The sequence below is a fragment of the Sparus aurata genome, chromosome 4, assembly GCF_900880675.1.
Source record: "Sparus aurata chromosome 4, fSpaAur1.1, whole genome shotgun sequence".
Lineage (NCBI taxonomy): Eukaryota > Metazoa > Chordata > Actinopteri > Spariformes > Sparidae > Sparus > Sparus aurata.
In genome coordinates this window covers 32084444-32105699 of record NC_044190.1, presented here as the reverse complement: position 1 = coordinate 32105699, position 21256 = coordinate 32084444, and the positions used below count along the sequence as shown (strand labels likewise).

Genomic DNA, 21256 nt, shown 5'->3' with positions numbered 1-21256 from the left:
TGCATCACAAAAAGACAGAAAATAAGTCCTTTAACAGCACTTATGGCTCGTTGATGAGGCTATAAGTGGATTTATTTCCCTGATCTTTGCCCTACAAAAGGACAACACTTGTAATCCGATCACCTATCAAATTCCACATTGTGCTCTGTAAATGCCGTCGGTTGTGTGGGAGCCTTTGTTGAAGCGGGGCCATTGATTAACACTCCAATTAGCAGTGAGGTGTCATGTACGAGCGTTCCTGCTAATCCATCATCTAGAGCACATGTTGGACAACAGTGCTGGTGTCAAGTGAGAAACCCCAGAACTCCGCCCCGCATGCTGGAATCCTGTTTTCGGATTGGTGCAGAGGGAGCGGCTGCACGTACGCTCCATCTATCTAACACCATTCCCAGATGACTCCTCCTCCGTGATGTCAGTGGGCGAGGTGTTTGGATGGATCGTATCACTGTAACCCCATCCCCACTGCTCATTAAGCTCAGCTTTAATTATTGCTCCTGCTGGCTCACTTGTAATTAATGTTTGGTTTAGGGCATTGGGGCTGAGGCTGTCAGGGTAATTGGTTTGCACTGGAGTGGAGGCCTTTGGGCCAAATTCTCCCCTCTCTATTTTGTTTTTCACCTCTCCGCGAGTGATGATAAGACATTATTTTATCAAACAATGGTTCAAATTTTATTAAGACTAATCACAATTATGGTTCAAACGATTGATTTTTATTTTATGTAATTTTTTTTTTTACCAGCCATCCAGCCTCAGGGTAGCATTTCTGGAGCTAAAGCTAAATTGTGATGAGACAATGATTGAAATTACACGGTAGCCACGTACTCTAGTTCCCTCAGGCCTGTACCTGGGTTTGCATTGCTGCAGATAGGTGTAGGAACACCAGCCCTTATGTCTCCATCACGAGGCTCTGCTTCCTTTCCCCATCCTCTGACCTCTCACCTCTCAACCACAAGACAAGACTAATTTAACAAACAAAGCATATCTGTTTGACTGAATATTTGCCTCTTCTCCCCCCTCACAAAGAAGATGAAGTCCTTCTTCCTCAGGCCAAACTATGGCCTCTTCTCCCTATAGATTAGGACGGTGTGTTGCTCTTGCTATAAACAGATCATTGGAGACGTTTTCTTATCAATTTTAACGACTTACTACAATAGAGTCCTCTCTCTCCACATCAGATGACAAGAAGTGGGGGTTGATGTTGGTTGGGGTAAAGATGACCCAGTCCTCCCCCCTCACAGGCCAAAGCGTTTTACGACCCTGTCTGTGACATTCCAATCTTTGCTGTATCCCAATCCTATACTCATCCACATTTCAAAATGTTCTGAATAACTATTAACTACAATTTCATCTTCTTAATTTTATCAGATTTCCAAATAGCCAAGAAAGTCATACAGTAGATATTTTCCATGTTATTGTCAAGCCCAAATGAAGTTTATTACTTAATGAATTTGGGGTTTGAAAGAAACCAGCCCCCACCTTTGCGATGGGCACAGACTTGCATATCATGATCCTCTTTGTGTGTAATGCTTGTGTTATTTACCAGTTAAATGTCTGATGTTTTCTTAAGATAGAACTACAAGGAATATGTATAAGTCCTTGGTCCTACTGTGTATTGTATGCTTCATGGTTTATGTTGTATACCATTGTTTTATGCCTTAATCATGTTTTTAATTCTTTCATTCTTGGATCATATTCATGTTACATCTTTTAACGAAGACAAAAATTCGACTTTTAAGATGGTGAAGTTTTTGGGAAGTTAAAACACGATTTCGAAACATTAAGGCAATATAGTTTATTTGAATTAAAGTGTTGTGGGTCACAACTCCCAACACAGAAGGAGCATTGTCAGCCAGCCCCACCCCTGCTCGGTGTGCCTGCTGTAAGGTCATAAAAACAGAGAAGATGCTCTTCTCTCTTCACTTCTTTTTCTTCTCTTCGCTGGTCTTCTCTCATGCTGACGCTCCGCTCTCACTGTCGGGTCCTGACTTCGGTCAGGACTTTGGCTCACTCTCTCTCTCCTTTTGGGTCCTGACTTCGGTCATGACTTGGAGTCTTCTCCTCCGGGGTCTCTTGCCCCCCTGTTTCTCCTCCTGACTTTTCTTCTCTTCTCTGCACTTCTTTGCTTTTTATTCTTAATTTTATTTTTAAAGTAATCTTTACTTTTATTTTTGCAACAAGCTCTAAGAAAGCGAATTGAATAACTACTTTAAGTACTCTACTTTTATCCAAGTCTTTAATAGAACAAATTCTTTTCTTTTTGATTTTTGATTTGATTTTAATATAACTTTAAAGTATCACCGCCTGATCCAGAAGAAGTTGAATTAGTGAAAGGATCAGAACTTGAGAACCACCTTGAAACATCAAAGAAGAGTCTTTTTCAAGACTGTTATCATCTGATGAAGAACGTTGCAGTCCATCGTCTGCCTCAGAAGCCGTGCAAGGAGTCTCCGTAAATAGAGCCTTTGTGTGCTCCCAGCCGAGATCAACTCTGCCCCCAGCGCTCCCAAGGCGGAAACCCGCTGGGCCTTCGGACCAAGAGTCCCTCAACAGAGTACCGGCCTTCCCTCTGGCTACTGGACCGACGCGCTGTGCCGTGGTCCAACCCAGAACTCTCAAAGAGACCAAGCTTCAGTGCCTCCTGATGCCCAGACAAAACAGGCTGAACGTCTTCATACAGCTGGATCCACACACGTGAGAATGAGTGGTGTCTAAAGTTCTGACTCCTGTCTAAAGTTCTGACTCCTGTCTAAAGTTCTGACTTCTGTCTAAAGTTCTGACTTCTATCTTATAAACTTAAGAAAGTTGAGGTTAGGGTCTTGTTAGTATTAAAAGATTCCTCCCGTTAAACTTAATATGTAAAAACCCGACCCTTTAACTTTACCATCTGCCAACGGTCACGTAATTTGTTTATTTCTAATTACAGTCTTTACCTTTTCTGTCATCTGTTGTTCGTCCTAAAATTGTCAGTTCATTTATGTTACCCCAAATTATTTAGTCAATAAATATATATAATCATTTGTTTTCGTCTGGAACTTGATTTTGATGTGGAGAATCGATGGATACGTGCAAAGAATTCACTGCTTCAGAATATTGAGATTGAATAAATTGATTTGAAATTGATACTCTAACCATCCAAGTCAAACTTGTACAGTTAGATGTTTGGAATAGTTCCCTCCAGCCTATTTCAGTAAATCAAACAATGGAGGTGGTGCCCCTTCTACGAGTGTAAAATTAATCACCAGTGATTAATGACCTTGATTATCAAGCAGTGATAGTCCCCTACATTTATATCCATGGTGCCGTCCACGTGAGGCCCGCATAGCCTACCTACATGTCCTATAAATTTGTGGTGCCCGTGTGAGGCATAGTTGATTACCAATAATTAATTAATTGCCAGTGATTAAGTATCAAATATTTATCAAAGTAGTGTCTCCTACATGTTTTATGGTGCCCCGTGTGAGGCCACCCCAAAACCACGGTTCTCTGCATTAAATTAACTACAGACAAACATCGATTGTAATAATCAAAACCAAGCTGTTTAAATATCGTCTGACTGTCCACCGAGTGATTAGTGTGATACTTAACTTTATATTATTGACTGCACACCTTGAATTGTGCATGAAAATAAAATTTCGCTGAGCTTTAAGAGTTGCTTAAGATAAAATTAATGAGTACAAATGCCGCATTGTAACAAGATTTACGAGCGATAAGAGAGCTTTCCACCACCGCTTATGTTGAAAGTAATGTACCCAGATTCTGCGTTGTAATTAGATCTGTGAGTTAGAGGCTGTTTAGAGCCACCGCGCGTTATTCTTTTGGCCGGATGCTGGGAGTTCCAGATCCGTGACCTAATTTGCATGCAGAAGTGTCACTGTACACTTTTTAAAAATCGATTTGGATAAGTCATTTCTGCTGCGCGACGACAGGGAATTGATCTTATTCCTAAGTTAAATTGCAATCGGCTGCGAGACTCCAGCGATATGTTTAATTTGCTTAGACCCTCACGTGTCCTAAATTAGCGTAGCTAACTAAGGAGGGCCACAGCTGTGAAAGCAGTCAGAGGTTGTTAGTTAAGGTATCACTCTGTGTAGTGTAATACCAAGATCGGTTGCCGTGGCAACAATCCTGTCAAGAATTCAGTGTATTTTGACTGTGTAAAGGCGACGAAATCCCTTTCTCAAGTCCATAGTGCGAAAATACCAGTAAAGAAAAGAAATGCTTGCTGCGAATTAAAAGAAAAAGTTTAGGCCGTGAAAAAGGGGCGAAGAAATCCCCCTATCGGTTTAAAATGTGAAATCCGAAGTAAATGGATAAAATGCTTACTGCGGATTAAAAGAAAAGTTTAGACTGTGTAAAAGAGGCGAAGAAATCCCTCGATCAGTTTAAATTGTGAAATCAGAAGTAAAAGAATGAAATACTTATGCTGATTAAAAGTTTTCTGAAGCACTGGAAAACTGTCTGTGAAAAAGAGATCACTTCTGGCCGCCGTCGCCCAGAAGTTGCTGTTGAGTGAAAAGTGAACTCAACTGCTGTGAATTCCACAGCTTAGAAGTTACTCCCTCAGTGGTCAAACCACCATTGAGCCAAATTCTGCTAAAACAAGTGGGGGTATATAAGTGGGTGGAGCTAAAAAAGCCCCTCCTCTTGACTCCTTGATCTGTTGCTCAAACTGCAGTAAGACATCCCAAATTTGTGAATAGCACCTATCTGTGCTCGGCTCTATTAAATTGAATTTGTAAAATTACTCGTAAGTGGCTGATTGTGTTAACAACAAATGCCTTTAAAATAACCTGCTTTGAGGATTGACTTGGTAAATGGAATTAAGATCTTTTCACCTTTAATAGGATGAAATCCCAAAGACAGAGTTGATCAATTGTAATAATTAAACTTGTAATACTACCAAACTTAACATAGTAAATTGGCATGTCTCATTACACAGGTAAATCAAATAATTTAATTGTAGAATCCTACATCCGATAATTTAACCCAAATTTAATTAAAACTTTAGTATCCTTCAAAAATATTTGGAATTTGATTTTTATATATGCTTTGCGTATGCAAGTTAAATAATTAGACTGTTAACTAGTATCCAAGTAGCTTCACAATTAGATTAAATACTTCAGCTTCTGTGTTAAAACACTAGCTCTTAGATCCTTTAAAACTTAGACAACTGTGGTTTAAATCAAACATCAAGATAATTAACCAAACAAACTCCACTTTTTAATTCAAATTAAAAGCTCATATCAGATAAATAAAATGAAAAAAGTATTGATAAAAGAATTTAAAAGCTACATGCTAAATACAGATTTAACTACCAATTTAACTGTCAAACAGGGAAGACAAGAATCCCTCAAGAGTCCTACAAGAGGCCTCATAACGCCTACTTCAGACCCAAGAACGAAATAGAAACTATTTAGGTATTACGGTGTAAACGTGATAAATGCACAAATGTATTATTCAAAATAATCTGAAGGTCGTGACTCCGATAAATCTTACAGCCAGTCATGATAATTACTAACACTATAAGGCTAGTACTTCCAACTAACCCTCAGAGGAAGTTAGGGTTATAAATGTTGTTTCCTCCTCATTCTCTCTTTACTATATGATAAGCCCTTAACATATGATAGAGACAGACACCCACTCTGATCATGAAGTGTGCCCCAGGGATACCTCGACAACGGGCAGCGTGACTTCATCGATCCAAGTTCCTGTTGCTGCAGTCATTGGATCGAAGTGGGGGAATATGTAGGAACACCAGCCCTTATGTCTCCATCACGAGGCTCTGCTTCCTTTCCCCATCCTCTGACCTCTCACCTCTCAACCACAAGACAAGACTAATTTAACAAACAAAGCATATCTGTTTGACTGAATATTTGCCTCTTCTCCCCCCTCACAAAGAAGATGAAGTCCTTCTTCCTCAGGCCAAACTATGGCCTCTTCTCCCTATAGATTAGGACAGTGTGTTGCTCTTGCTATAAACAGATCATTGGAGACGTTTTCTTATCAATTTTAACGACTTACTACAATAGAGTCCTCTCTCTCCACATCAGATGACAAGAAGTGGGGGTTGATGTTGGTTGGGGTAAAGATGACCCAGTCCTCCCCCCTCACAGGCCAAAGCGTTTTACGACCCTGTCTGTGACATTCCAATCTTTGCTGCATCCCAATCCTATACTCATCCACATTTCAAAATGTTCTGAATAACTATTAACTACAATTTCATCTTCTTAATTTTATCAGATTTCCAAATAGCCAAGAAAGTCATACAGTAGATATTTTCCATGTTATTGTCAAGCCCAAATGAAGTTTATTACTTAATGAATTTGGGGTTTGAAAGAAACCAGCCCCCACCTTTGCGATGGGCACAGACTTGCATATCATGATCCTCTTTGTGTGTAATGCTTGTGTTATTTACCAGTTAAATGTCTGATGTTTTCTTAAGATAGAACTACAAGGAATATGTATAAGTCCTTGGTCCTACTGTGTATTGTATGCTTCATGGTTTATGTTGTATACCATTGTTTTATGCCTTAATCATGTTTTTAATTCTTTCATTCTTGGATCATATTCATGTTACATCTTTTAACGAAGACAAAAATTCGACTTTTAAGATGGTGAAGTTTTTGGGAAGTTAAAACACGATTTCGAAACATTAAGGCAATATAGTTTATTTGAATTAAAGTGTTGTGGGTCACAACTCCCAACACAGAAGGAGCATTGTCAGCCAGCCCCACCCCTGCTCGGTGTGCCTGCTGTAAGGTCATAAAAACAGAGAAGATGCTCTTCTCTCTTCACTTCTTTTTCTTCTCTTCGCTGGTCTTCTCTCATGCTGACGCTCCGCTCTCACTGTCGGGTCCTGACTTCGGTCAGGACTTTGGCTCACTCTCTCTCTCCTTTTGGGTCCTGACTTCGGTCATGACTTGGAGTCTTCTCCTCCGGGGTCTCTTGCCCCCCTGTTTCTCCTCCTGACTTTTCTTCTCTTCTCTGCACTTCTTTGCTTTTTATTCTTAATTTTATTTTTAAAGTAATCTTTACTTTTATTTTTGCAACAAGCTCTAAGAAAGCGAATTGAATAACTACTTTAAGTACTCTACTTTTATCCAAGTCTTTAATAGAACAAATTCTTTTCTTTTTGATTTTTGATTTGATTTTAATATAACTTTAAAGTATCACCGCCTGATCCAGAAGAAGTTGAATTAGTGAAAGGATCAGAACTTGAGAACCACCTTGAAACATCAAAGAAGAGTCTTTTTCAAGACTGTTATCATCTGATGAAGAACGTTGCAGTCCATCGTCTGCCTCAGAAGCCGTGCAAGGAGTCTCCGTAAATAGAGCCTTTGTGTGCTCCCAGCCGAGATCAACTCTGCCCCCAGCGCTCCCAAGGCGGAAACCCGCTGGGCCTTCGGACCAAGAGTCCCTCAACAGAGTACCGGCCTTCCCTCTGGCTACTGGACCGACGCGCTGTGCCGTGGTCCAACCCAGAACTCTCAAAGAGACCAAGCTTCAGTGCCTCCTGATGCCCAGACAAAACAGGCTGAACGTCTTCATACAGCTGGATCCACACACGTGAGAATGAGTGGTGTCTAAAGTTCTGACTCCTGTCTAAAGTTCTGACTCCTGTCTAAAGTTCTGACTTCTGTCTAAAGTTCTGACTTCTATCTTATAAACTTAAGAAAGTTGAGGTTAGGGTCTTGTTAGTATTAAAAGATTCCTCCTGTTAAACTTAATATGTAAAAACCCGACCCTTTAACTTTACCATCTGCCAACGGTCACGTAATTTGTTTATTTCTAATTACAGTCTTTACCTTTTCTGTCATCTGTTGTTCGTCCTAAAATTGTCAGTTCATTTATGTTACCCCAAATTATTTAGTCAATAAATATATATAATCATTTGTTTTCGTCTGGAACTTGATTTTGATGTGGAGAATCGATGGATACGTGCAAAGAATTCACTGCTTCAGAATATTGAGATTGAATAAATTGATTTGAAATTGATACTCTAACCATCCAAGTCAAACTTGTACAGTTAGATGTTTGGAATAGTTCCCTCCAGCCTATTTCAGTAAATCAAACAATGGAGGTGGTGCCCCTTCTACGAGTGTAAAATTAATCACCAGTGATTAATGACCTTGATTATCAAGCAGTGATAGTCCCCTACATTTATATCCATGGTGCCGTCCACGTGAGGCCCGCATAGCCTACCTACATGTCCTATAAATTTGTGGTGCCCGTGTGAGGCATAGTTGATTACCAATAATTAATTAATTGCCAGTGATTAAGTATCAAATATTTATCAAAGTAGTGTCTCCTACATAGGATATAATCTAAGTTCAGTTCAGTTTGTCGTGATTCAATTATGAATTAAAAAGAAATGTGACGTGTCAGAGTCAAGGTTATTATGATTTAACTAAAACAAAAATTTAAACCAGGTGTGAAGAACACACTTAAAGGAGACATGTTGTGCTAATTCTAGGTTTATAATTTTATTTTGGGTTACTATTAGATTAGATTTACATGCCTTATATAAAAAACATGTAAAAAAAAACAAAACAAACAGTTTTCCCTCTGTCTGAAATGTTCTGTTTTATCTCCTGTCATAAGGCCCCCCCACTCCTGAAGACTCTCTCTGCTCTGATTGGTCAGATCACACACGCCTGAGCCAGCTTGGCAGAGCAGGTGTGCTAAGCTCGTTCTTACGTGTCAAACTAGCCACTAGACATGAATTATGCAAGTGTGTGACATGGTGACATAGTATGATGTCAAGAAGACAAGGCTACTGGTGAGTTGTTTCAGCAAATTAGCCTTCATTGTTTTCTGTGGAAGGAAAAAAAGCTTCCATTGCAGTGAACTTTGACTTTTATTGTTTAAGGCCCTTTTTATGCGTAAGAACCCAAATGAGCAAAAGGAAAATTAGAAAAAACAAATAAGTCTCCTCCTTAATGATAAAAACTTGACTTTAGATTTGGCCGTCATGGCTGTGAGTCAGATGTCTTCACAATGTGTTGTGTTTGTATTGTAAGATTTACCCTGAACCTCTTAAAACTTGTCCCTGAAAATGATGCCTCATAAATAAATAACTAAACTCAAATAAACAAATCCAACTGAAACTAAACTGAAAAAAAAAAACATAATACTAATAAAAAAAATAATAATACAAAACTAAGTCTGGTCAGATGTTGAAGTACTCCTGTGACTGTGGTTACCTATACAAAGAAAGGTTTTTATCAGTTGTGATACCAGACGTACATTTTTATGGACAACAATAAACACGTCTTACCTCTGAAAAGAAGAGCGACAGGATGATAAGGCTGATCCAGTGGATAATGCTGGCAAATTGGAAAGCATTGGAAACTGTTGAGAGAAGAGACCGGGGCGAACGTTAACCAAGACGAGCACGTGAGGAACGGCAGAAGCAGGTAAGGTCTGTGAGATGAGCTCAGTTGAGAGATAAAGATAAAAAAAAACAAAAAACAAACAGTTGTCTAATTTCTTTTGTGTGTTTTAGCTTGATATATATAATATAATTCTTCTCATCTAAATGAAGGTCTAACAATGCCCAAAATAAGTTTGAACATTCACCACACTGCTTTTTTCTCCTTGGCCTTCTGTTCACCAGCATTTTTCAGTAGTTTTTTTTTCTTTTTTTCATCCATTAATCCACAGCACTAAACCCATGTATGCCTCTAATCTCTCCAAGGATTCTGTCACTCGGTCCTGCCTTATTGCCCACTGCGTTATTTGTCTTGCGGGACTGGCAGCAGACAAAGCAGTAGATTACAACAGATCTGAAGTGACTCGAGTCCTGCAGTCCCTGCAACGAGACCTAGGTATCATCAGGGCTGGACGCTGGCCAGTAATCGATGGGGCCGGTGCCTGCTGCCATTGACAAGAGACTCGGTTCATTATCACCTTTCTCCATCACTCTCCATCACGAGCATTTACCGTCACCAGCACCGCCCGCTCGCCTGTGACTGGCAGGACTGCCCAGGATGATGGTGATGAAGAGAGAGGTTATATGCGACCGGATGTGAGAATGTTGGATGTCAGTGTGGAAATGGATAATAAAGCATCTCATTGTTTCTTAAAGACACTGCTTGTTTGTTAGAGGGCTTTTGCTAAAAGGGTTAGAAAATGGGTTTGATATATAACTATGTTTGTAGAATAAATGCAGTAAAATAAATGCAAAAAGCAATTGGAGTGAAGTTATTAAAGCAGCATTACATTTTTAAATCATTTTAATTTCTATAGCGCTTTTCCTGTCTGCTGACCCCTCAGAGTACATCACTGAACTTGTCACATTCACCCATTCACACACACATTCATACACTGATGACAGAGGCTGATATGGAAGGTGCCAACTCGCTCATCAGGAGTGGTTCAGTGGCGTTCAGCATAGTTAGTTTGGGTTGGCACAAGGTGATAAAACAAACTACCCTTAGAAATACAACTTAGATTTGAAACAGGGCCTTTTCACTGCAATGCATTCTTCTTTACATTCATCACGTGGACCACGCCTTTAAACCTGGTGTCTTCATCATGGGTACGAGAGCAAAATAGCAGATTCTCTAAATCTGACCCTGTCGACAGGTAGACAGCGCCAGTGGATGCAGTAAAGATGCAGCGGGTGGATGCTCAAGGACACATTTCTGTCTCCGCTGCTCCACTGGAGCTGCTGGTGCGTGTTGCACCAGATGCCTCCCAGGTGTTTGTTAGGTGAATGTGCATGCTCAGCAAACCTTCCTCTTGATAATAAATAAATAAATAAATAAAGGTTAAATTAGGAGAAAAATACACAAATCAGCAGATGCGCAAAGTATTTACATTGTAGGAGTTTGGTGTCTATGAGCAGCTCCAAGGACAGGAAGAGCACCACCAGGATGACACAGGCCACCAGGATACAGTTGAAGCCGGCGCTGAGCAGACAGACCTGCCACAGGGCCACTCGACGGCCACAGCAGGGCTTCAGCCAGTTGGACCTGAAGAGAGCAAACATAAAAAAATAGGGATGTTTCTTGAAATATTCGGCAGGTCGGTATATCAGTATAGAGACCTTGCTTGACAGCCTTGACATATTGAGCCAGTGTTTGGTTTGTCCATTCTGGGCTACTGTAGAGACATGGTGGTGCAGACAACAAGCTCATTCTAAGGTAACGAAAACAAAAATGATTCTCAGTATCAGGAGATTATAAACTACTCAAAACTATTATAATGAACATTGTATTTCATATCTGCTAATAGATCCCATTAAATCCTACACACTGAAAGATAATCCATCCTTGACATCCTCAAATAAAATCATTTGATGTTTTGTCCTTTAAACAAAAACATACAGACATGTGAAACCTAAACTAATAATGATTATATACAAACGGATGAATCTTCTCGTGCACTGATTCCCAGCTTGAGTGCAATTGGCGGAACAATATTTCAGTGGTTCTGATCTCGATGTTTGAACTCCCTGACACGGCCAACAGAGGGCAGTAGTTCACACTTATAAAAGTGGAGGTCCTCCACCCGGGTAAAGTTTGGGGGTATACAGCCAGAGATAAAGGAAAGGAAGTGTGGTCAGAGGCAGCATTGACGGACAAGGGACAGTGAGGCTCTGTGAACGAGTGGCTTGACCGTCAGCCGTAGGTGTGACTGGAATATTGATGGACTCCTTTTTACATGGCGATGAAGGGAGTCACTGTAGAGGATGCTGCTTGGAAGGGAGGATCTCTGCAAAACGGGGGGGGGGGGGTGCTGAAACACAAGCTAGAATGTGAGATGTAAAGAAACTAAATTAGATTCACATCCACATGTTAGCCTGACCCTGACATTTTGACATCGGCCACATTAGTTAGAAAATAAAATATAGGAAATATAGAAAATAGAAAATAATATGCTCCACAGGAAACAGCATTTAGAGGAACATTTTTAAGACTTTCTCCTGCCAGCTAGCGTAAGAATCCAGCATTTAGGCCATTAAAGTGTCTGGCAAGATGACTCAATGCTATTTTGAAATAGTGGCTAGTCGTACAGACCAGCCACTACAAGGGCTGACAGTAGGGGATGAGAGAAACAATGCCTCTCACCAGCTCTCCAGCTGGAGTGGAAAGTTGGCTCTGCCCACTACCTTTCCCTTCTCCCCATGCACTGGCATGGAGGAGACAGACGTTGGCAGAGCATTTCTCTCCTCTGATCATGTCTTCATTCCTTGGCGTGGTGCTAATATGAGCTGCAACGGTGGCAAAATGGCTCTATTTTCTCTGCGGCTTCAAACTCGGTTATGCTGCATTCGCTATGGAAGATTTTGGGGATATTTTATCTGTATTAATACCAGTTATAGCCTGTTAAAGCACATCACAAACTGCTGGATGAGGACAAGTTTCTCTCCTTGACTTTTATAAGAGCTGTATTTGAGTGAGATGATGCAAATTCATTCCGTTTCACTCCAACAGTACAAATTAGGCCACAGTAAAAGTCCACCGTGTTTGTTTTATAACTAGCTTCTGAAAATGAAGCTCTGAAATGACAATGATATGGTATTTTCATGGAAAATATATCGGCTTCCTTCCGCAACACATCACGTGAAAGTCCGTTCTGTATGTAGGATGAAATGAGGTGGATGATTTCCTGGCAGACCCGGAGCATTTATTGTGGTTGATTCAACTGCAAAACTCATCCCAAGGGTGAGACTTTTTATTTATGTGTCACCGACTCACATCTCTGACATATTAACTTGTGGTCAGTCAGTGGAAGAGGCCACACATGTGTCTTTTTCCTACTTCGTTTGTGGTTCTTTGGCTATTTGATCAAGAAGAACTGTTGAATTTGCACACGACCTTCACAACAGATCAACGATAATCAACACGAAAATAAATATTCCAACCACTGCATTCAAACAATCTTATAGGTTCCTGTCACAAATCACCACAAAATATGCATTTCTCATGTTTGACATCAATTTTGAAAGATTTTGGGCTTTAATGGCTGCTGTGACCTGTTATAGAAATGTGTCTGCCCTTATAAAAGATGATTTCTGAAGAGAAACACATCACTGAGAGATCATTTTTCATCTGAGATCATTTTTCTCAAGCTCCCCTTATAACTTTCTCCAAGAGTAACACACTCATGTAGTAATAAGGCAAATGTTCTCCGCAGCTGTTGAGTTGATCACTCCACCCTCCCGTTGGTTTTTCGGAGGAAAGTGTTTGTTGGAAGGCTGGCATGGGCAGAGCCACAAGCCTGTAAACAATGCATAGCTAATCTAATAAAGGCGTAATCATGCTGATAGCAATCATCTTCTTGGCTTTGGGTGGGGTGGCACAAATGTGCGAGCTCCAGATGGTGGAGAATCTGCTCCTCCAGAGTCTCGGCGAGACTCTGAGGATGCCAGGTATCGTGTCGTCTTGAGAACCAACTTGCCAACCTATACACTGTATATATGCAAATACAAAGGGACAAGCTGATGACATGTTGTGAGGTATTTAATAGTAAAAGACAGCAAATCATTTTGCATGAATCTGCATCATCGTGTGACATATCAACAGAATTATCCAAATGAAATGTTGGACACATACTTGAGCTGAAATTTCACTTGATTTCACCTCAGAACTGTGAGTGATTTTGGTAGTTTGTGTAGCTCTAATAAGTAGACTTTACTTTATGAGCAAGGACCAACTGACCACTGATCACAGCTACAATCCTTTATCTACTCAGTGTCCACACTTACTGTCAATATTTATTTTAACTATACATTTGCAGCCCAGGCGCCAGGTCAAATTGTTGGCAGTTAAACCTCTTACACCTTTACCTTTGAACAGTCCACATACCATATTGGCATTTCTACAAAGTGTGTCATATCACCTTCACATTACATATTTATCACCTGACTTTCATATTGGGAAGTAGACGAGAGTAATGGTGTAGTTACAGGCAAAAAGGCGGCCAATTCAGTGTCCGCAGTTCGAGACCGCAGAGATTAGAGATTCACCGCAGTTCCTGTTGTGAGCAGATACTGTCACAGGTCATCAGGAGCCATTGGCTGCACCTGTGATGTTCTCTTTCAGCTGACTGCAATCAGTTGAGTGTGTTCGAGATTTTTCTTTTGGCCCGTTTCCATAGATTTCTTTTCCCCCTTGTCCAGTGACTCCAAGTTCACCTTTGCTTTTTTGGGTCCAATCATTTTGTCCGTCTATCATTTTGATAGAATCAGTTGGTGACTGTGAGCTCACCCACCGTCTAAAAGCACGGGAGTTACAAAATGGAACCTGAAAGAACACAAAGTTTCACCAGAGAGAAATGTAAAGTTTCACCAAAGAAATCTACAGTGTCAGAGCTCTTTATATTTAACTTCATAAATGCGATAAAAGGAAGCCATCGTGACTGAGAAACAGTTTTTGCTCATGGGGCCATTAAGCACGGAAAATAAAACATCACCATTTAAACACGAACTGAGCGAATGACCTCCTTCAGCTTTGCATTGTTTTCCATTCCAATATTCACCGACAGCCACTGATCCGCTCTACTGGAGCAGGTTGAATTTGGTGCCTTGCTGAAGGCCACCTTGATAGTCGCTGAAGGTGAGGAGAGTTACTCATTCAACCTCTCCACCCACATTTTACACGAGACTCCGGGGATTTGCACCAGTAAACTTCCAGTAATAACCTTCTCTAACTTTTATGGATTTGTGGCTACTTATAGCAGCACACAGCAGAGTATAATTTAACAAAAGCCTTTTTTTTTTTATCAGATCTGATTATATAAAATATAATAAATGGAATAATGAGAGAATATATTTCTCCAACAATGTCTCACCAACAATAGTATTTCCCTTGGTGAGTCATGTTAGTGTGAGTGAGACTGCAGGCAGTTCTGGAGTACGTTTAATTTTTACTTCCTGCTGAAGGAAAAGAAGAGAAAAAGAAGATCTGTGCGTTCGAGTCATCCAAACATTTCACTGGTTCAAACAGACCTCCATTTTCCAGAGGTTATGGTTTAGCAAACTTCCACCATATGATTCGATAGTCCATCAAAGTGCATCTTATATCAAATGATTTCATGCTTCGTTCAACTGCTGCGGGGAAGTAAAAAAAAAAAAAAGAAAAAAAAAGAAATAAGAAAAAAAATTACCAGAACAATAAACCTTGTGAGTGGGAGTAGTAAAAAGGAAGTGGTAAAAGTGAAATACTCATCTCACAAACTTTATAGAGCTGCAGGTTTCCTCAGGCTTTAGTGGCTCCAGGAGTCACGGCACAGTGCAGCCAATCGTAATGAATTCTACTGAATATAACACACGGTGAGGAAAACCACTTTAGGGGTCATTTTTATTTACCTCCCTAACCCCAAAATAGGGCAAAAGCCAAAGATTTAGGTACACTGAGATCTTTAGTTCCCCACTAGGAGCCATCGACAGAGAGAGGGCACCAGGTCAGTTGTCTCTGGGTCGTGGGATGAGCCACAGGAATCAAAATAATCTCTTGGGAGGAACTTGGAGATAATTTGAATCTAGGAATAAGTGAGACTATCAGCCGCCCTGTAGCTCACTGCCCCCCTAACTCCGACTCTTTGTATAGTTTGATACAATGGTGATTAGTGACATTAGCCTTGCTGAGCTTATCTCAATTAACGGATGTCTATGTGATTGAGCAGGTGTAGCATCTCCATGCAGGTAAGCACAACTTTAAAAGCTGTTGAGATGACAAAATAAAATGTCACCAAAAGCTAAAGAAACTTCCTATTCATGTGTGTTGACGAACCTGATCCACATGATCTTTGACTCGGTCAGAAAACTGTCAAGTATTGAATCCATGGTACAACAGTTTGAGAAATACACTTTCTTGCCGCGGTGGCCGACTAACCTTGGTTAGCACAAAGACTGGAAACAGCTCGTCCGGCTCTGTTAGGTTAGCTTTTGACAGAGCCAGACTAGCTGTTTCAGCCTGTTCCTAGTCTTTATGCAAAGCTGATGGGTCACTGGAGATAGCTTCATATCTAGGAAACAGACATGAGCATGGTATGGAGACTCGTATCGGCAACGGTGGCTGCTTGAAAACATCTTGGGAAAGTGTACAAAGCTGCGTGGTGCGCCTGTCTGCATGTGCAACCGACCATCATTTGTAATTAATAGAAAAAGCAGAACGATCCCGGGCCTTGTGGTGAAAAGATAAAAATATTAAAACTATTTAAAAACCAATGAAAAACTCACCGCTGGCAACGGAGTGAAGGTGATATCTCAGTAAATAATAGAAACCATGGAATAACAAAGATTTCGCTGCACGCATTTCCAGTGACGCATCTTGGTGAGCTCAGCCGTCTTGTCAAGAAAGTAAACAAGCATACTTCCCCAAACGTCAAACTATTCCTTTACCATTCCTCACTGAGCAGGGCTTGATCCGATAAACAACCATTAATTTGGGTCAAAAACAGAGAAGTGAGTTTGTCTGTCTTTGGTTCAAAAGGAAAACAAAAGCACAATTCCACCCCAAAATAAAAATATGCACAACATCTAGTAGCCAGCACCTCAAAGGCAGCATCCAGGCCAAGATCAAATCCATCACCTTGGGATATTACCATGCACCGTCTTTTAACGGGCTAACTCCACCGTACAAGCCAACTCATCAGACACACTCACACACACACACAGAAGAACAAGGGGTCCGAGTTCACAGGCAGTGCAAAGACTCAGCTTTGATGCGTTGGACAAATAGGCTAAATCCAGTGAATGTGTGTGTCCTTACTTCATGTCATGCCAAAACTAGCCCAGCCCAGAGGGGACGCAGTCAGTCGCTGCTGGTGACACATGCAGTATATTAATGAGTCTTATTAAAGCAACAGAACAGTAGCAAATGTTGTTTCTCTGACCCGCTCAGCCCTGACGGCCTGACAGAACCACCTGGCCCAAGTCACTAGTAGACAAGCACAAACAGTGGACAAGGTCACCTCTCAAACTGCCCGTTTTCAAACTCGCTTTGGCTTCATGGATTTTCACATCAACATTTTTCCCAGCCTTATATTGATTTACAAAATTAAAGCCATGTTGCAAATGCGGTGAAATCCCAAGAGCGTTTGCACACAAACATGGAGCACCATAGGTCTCCCTGCGTTTGCTCTCTCTTTGCATTCCTGTCTCTCCCGCTTTCATTCCCCCCGTCCGTCCTCTCCGTCTCTCTCTACCTCCTCTCTGCTGCCAGTGTTCGCTGAGCAGGTTGATATAGCTGTCACTGTTTCCCACTGTCGGCGAGATTGAGTGGGGCTGGACGGGGAAACAGAGGAGGGAGATTAAATCAGGCAAAGTAATCGATAACAGCATGTCCAGCGAGCCACCAAACACTGGGACTGTCAAGACTCAGAGCACTTGATGGTCTCATCAGATAAAGTACTCCAGCTCAGCGCAGGAGGTTGTATTGCTTAACATTCATTCATCCTCATTCTGATCGAAACACAATACAGAATAAATAATTTCACTCAAATACTTCGGTTTGAAGGTTTCCTATATATATATATATATATACACATATATATATATTTTTTTAAAAGTGTTTCCCCCAGTTAGAAAACCAATTAGCCATGAGCTAAGCAGCCAAAAATATTTAACATTTCATTATTAATATATAATATATAGGCCCAAACAACAAACAATGGGGAAAAAGCTCACTGTACAACTGGTGCTGCTGCAGTCCGAGTCTCATAATAAGTTGGATTGATCGGTCCGTTTTTTTCTAAGCTCAAAAGAACATATCCAATCCTTACAAACTAATAAATCAACGCAATGACTGCTTTAATTCTCAATTTTTACTCCCTGCTTTTGTCTTTGACTTGAGTTCTATTATTGGCGATTTCACTTTTAGGGTGCTTTGAATCTGGTGATGACAACTATGAGCGGTGCGGTCGTGAATGAAGAAGTTCAGTGAGATCATCTTGACACTTTTTACGCTGTATTGCGCCTCAAAAAATGTGACATCACGAAACTAATTTACACCCTAACTGAGAAACAGAAAAAGGGATAAAACAGGATGTATTTAATCAAGGTTATTGAAGGAGACATATTGTGCTTTTTCCTTTTATTCCTTTCCTTCTGTGTGTTATCGCTTCACTTGCATGTAATATATCTTAAAACTTTAAAAAGGTCAAAGACCACACAAACAGAAGCTCGTCTCTCCCACAGAAAACACATCTCCTGAAATGTCTCGTCAGCAGTCCTGTCTTTAAGTCAGGATTCATGACATCACATTACGTCACCTGGTCATTCTCTTGCATAATTTATTTCTTGCTGCTAGTTTGAGAGGAAACATACAGTATGTGTTTTTGCATGGAAGTATGTAAACCTATTCTAGTAGTGATCAAAAATAAAATTAAGAACCTTGAAAATTAGAATATGTGTTCATGAAATGTACAATATAGTTTAGTTTAGGTTTAGTGGCTGGCTGGCCACTAGTTTGTGCACTGCAAACCGTCTCAACAGGAAGTCCAGAAGAATCGTGGTGGGCCTGCAAAGTTGCATTAGGTAATATCTGACCACTAGAGGTCAGGAAGCGACACAAAGGCAAACTTATGCCAACAATCTTTGCATAGGAACTACTTATCAAGTAGTATCATGTTACCTTATTCAAATGTAAACAGAAACATAAAAACATGGGATACTTTCTGGCCACCTGTCAAATAATGTGTTTTTGTAATTCAAGGTATTTTCTACACTCTGCATTGACCTCAAAGCTTGACTCCTTTAACTCCTAACAGAAACAAATGATGTCCTTGAGTACAATTTCAAAATGAAAAATAAAAACTTGGGTATAGATTATTGCCCTTCAATTGTTGTGTGTTTGTTTGTGTTTTTTATGTGTCTGGCGTTAAATACACCATTCTTGCTTGTTCATTTGTGTTCTTTCCCAAGCAGAACCTCTGGTGCAAGCGCTCCAAGCAGTGGCTTCAGGGCAAACGTTTTTCAATGTTAAAACCACGGTACTTGCAGCCAAACGTCAAGAAACACTTCAGTGCTCGTGGACTTCTGTTTTATCGGAAAAGAAGAGAAGGGACAGGTCCAAGAAGAACCTCTTTTTCGTGAAGGAAGGATTAAGCGTGTCCCTCCAGGCAACATCACAGGATGCTGCCTGTCAGGTGAGGCTGACTTTGCCATCCGCAGACTATCATCTCCTGTCTCCAGCAGGCTCCACATTTCAACCAATGCACACCCTCACAAACACGTACACAATGCCTCATGCTAAAGCAAGCGTGGAATAGGAGGAGTACCAACTAAGCATAAAATACATGCTGAGTTTCCCTGATGCTGTCAGATTGCAGGTAATTAATTTTACATTTGAAAGGTTCCCCATTACCAATGCCTGTGCACCATTGATCACAAAACATCAGCAGGGAAGAGGCAAGCCACAAAACTCCTGCAGCACTTTCAGGGGAAACAGAACCAAAGGAATAAATGACTGACCCTGGAGTCAGATATAAATCTCTGAGGTACTGACTTCTGCTCAAAGATCGAGCAGTTTTTGTTTTCCTTTTTTTAACTTGGCAATAGCTAAAAGGAAATAAGACAAGTGAATTATTACTAAACAGTATTTACCTTCATACATCGACAGTATTGTCAGGCAAGCGTATTATTTATTCAAATTGTTCCTTTGTTTATGTGTGACAGTTACGTAACAGCTTCTTAGTTTCACTCCAAGTCATTCTAGCAGCAATAGCTGATACTATACTGTGTATGACACTTCAAATGTTTGCATTTGGAGAGTAATCTAAAGTTTGATTGAAGCTACTGTCAATCTGTATGTGATTACAATGCCTGCATAAAATGCAGTTTACAAGGTTAATGCCTTCATTGCACCAGGCACGTCTCTGTGACTTTGCATGTGTGACGCAGTTTTGTTCTGTCCTCCACGCAGCTTCATACCCAACCGGAAGCATTTCAGAAGAAGAACGTCACTCCTGCCTGATGTTGTTAACTTGTTCAGTTTGTGTTTATTCCTTCATTTATCCTTGATTTGTGCGCTTCTACCTTGGGTGAGTAAGCTATGCAGTTCAATATGTTCAATATGTAACTTCTGCCGCTAGGGGGATCTCGATCAAACCAAACTAAACGATGTTGGCTGAGTGTTTGGAGGGCCAGGTGAAGCGGTGGGACGCTGCTCAGCTGCTTAGGGGGGCTAAAGAGTCTAGATTATATCCAGACTCTCTGGAGAATAAACACCTGGAGTCACCTCCGATTTTGCTCTGATGGAAAACCGCTTATGACAGGAGGTAGATTACATTTAGGGTTAATGTTGATTTATCTTCACTCCTGTTTATCAGCCCGACTGCAGCAGGGATCTGCAGAGCTGACCTGTTTCCGGGTGTCTATGTACTGTAATGTTGACTGTCGACTTTTGACTTAAGTATTTCAATGGTTTCTTTTTCTTGCCTGTTTAATTGATGTTGTTTCATTCAATTGTTATTTCTGACATTGTTGTGCTGCTGTACAAGTCTGTCACAGTCCGTTTTATTTTGAAAGTTGCCTGGACGCACTATGCTGCTCTGTGCATCTTAATACATCTTCCTCTCACTTGTAATAGACACTTTCATTAAACTGAAAGGCACCCAGGGTGCATTTATATATATACAGATCTCATTCATGAAGAAAGATGGAATCTGGCTGGAGACTCTAATTCCCTGGTACCTTGAAAAGACACCTGATAACATTATTTGAAGCTAAGTCAAACTACAGTCAAATTAGCTTTGACTCCTCATGTTGAACAGCATCATATGAAAATGTGATGTGCAATATAAGAAGGAACTTATAGGGTTAAGTGAGTTAACTTTACCATGAGCAGTCTCTCGTGCACACAACACAATGAACAAGGGCGACTGGTGTCCGGCTCTCCCTTGCAGTCCTGTGGGAACGCTGGGAAAAGACTCATTTGTATGTTACAGGGGGACAGGAAGGTCAGTGTGTGTGTGAATGTGTGTGTGTGTGTGTGTGTGTGTGTGTGCAAGGGTGTATTCTGTATTCTGTGTGTGTATATACCATATGTGTGCATTCATATGTTCGCGGCCAATCAGAGCCAGCTGAGATCTGTACCCTATAGACTGCAGTTGGTTCTGGATGTCAGCTGAGGTGACAGAAGTGAGTCGATCTGGAAGAGAAGCCGCTCCGGAGCCCGTTTAAAAGAAACAGCACACAAAAAAATAAAAGAATTTTGACTTCATTAACAGAGAAAGACTAATGACGCCATGCATGGTGCTTTCAAAATAAGGCGTCAAATATTCCTCTGTGACGAAAGCTAAATAA

General features: G+C 40.7%; 1 protein-coding gene across 2 annotated transcripts in view; it reads right to left on the bottom strand.

Moving 5' to 3' along the window:
• The window catches only part of LOC115580482 (transmembrane protein 266-like), a 61682-nt gene that overhangs the window by 14494 nt on the left and 25932 nt on the right, over nt 1-21256 (bottom strand). For both annotated transcript variants that reach the window (XM_030414847.1, XM_030414848.1), the window contains exons 4-5: nt 10822-10976; nt 9278-9351 (exon numbers count right to left, since the gene is read on the bottom strand). In XM_030414847.1, the coding sequence (XP_030270707.1) occupies nt 9278-9351; nt 10822-10976 (229 nt within the window). The remainder of the gene's footprint in view (nt 1-9277; nt 9352-10821; nt 10977-21256) is intronic.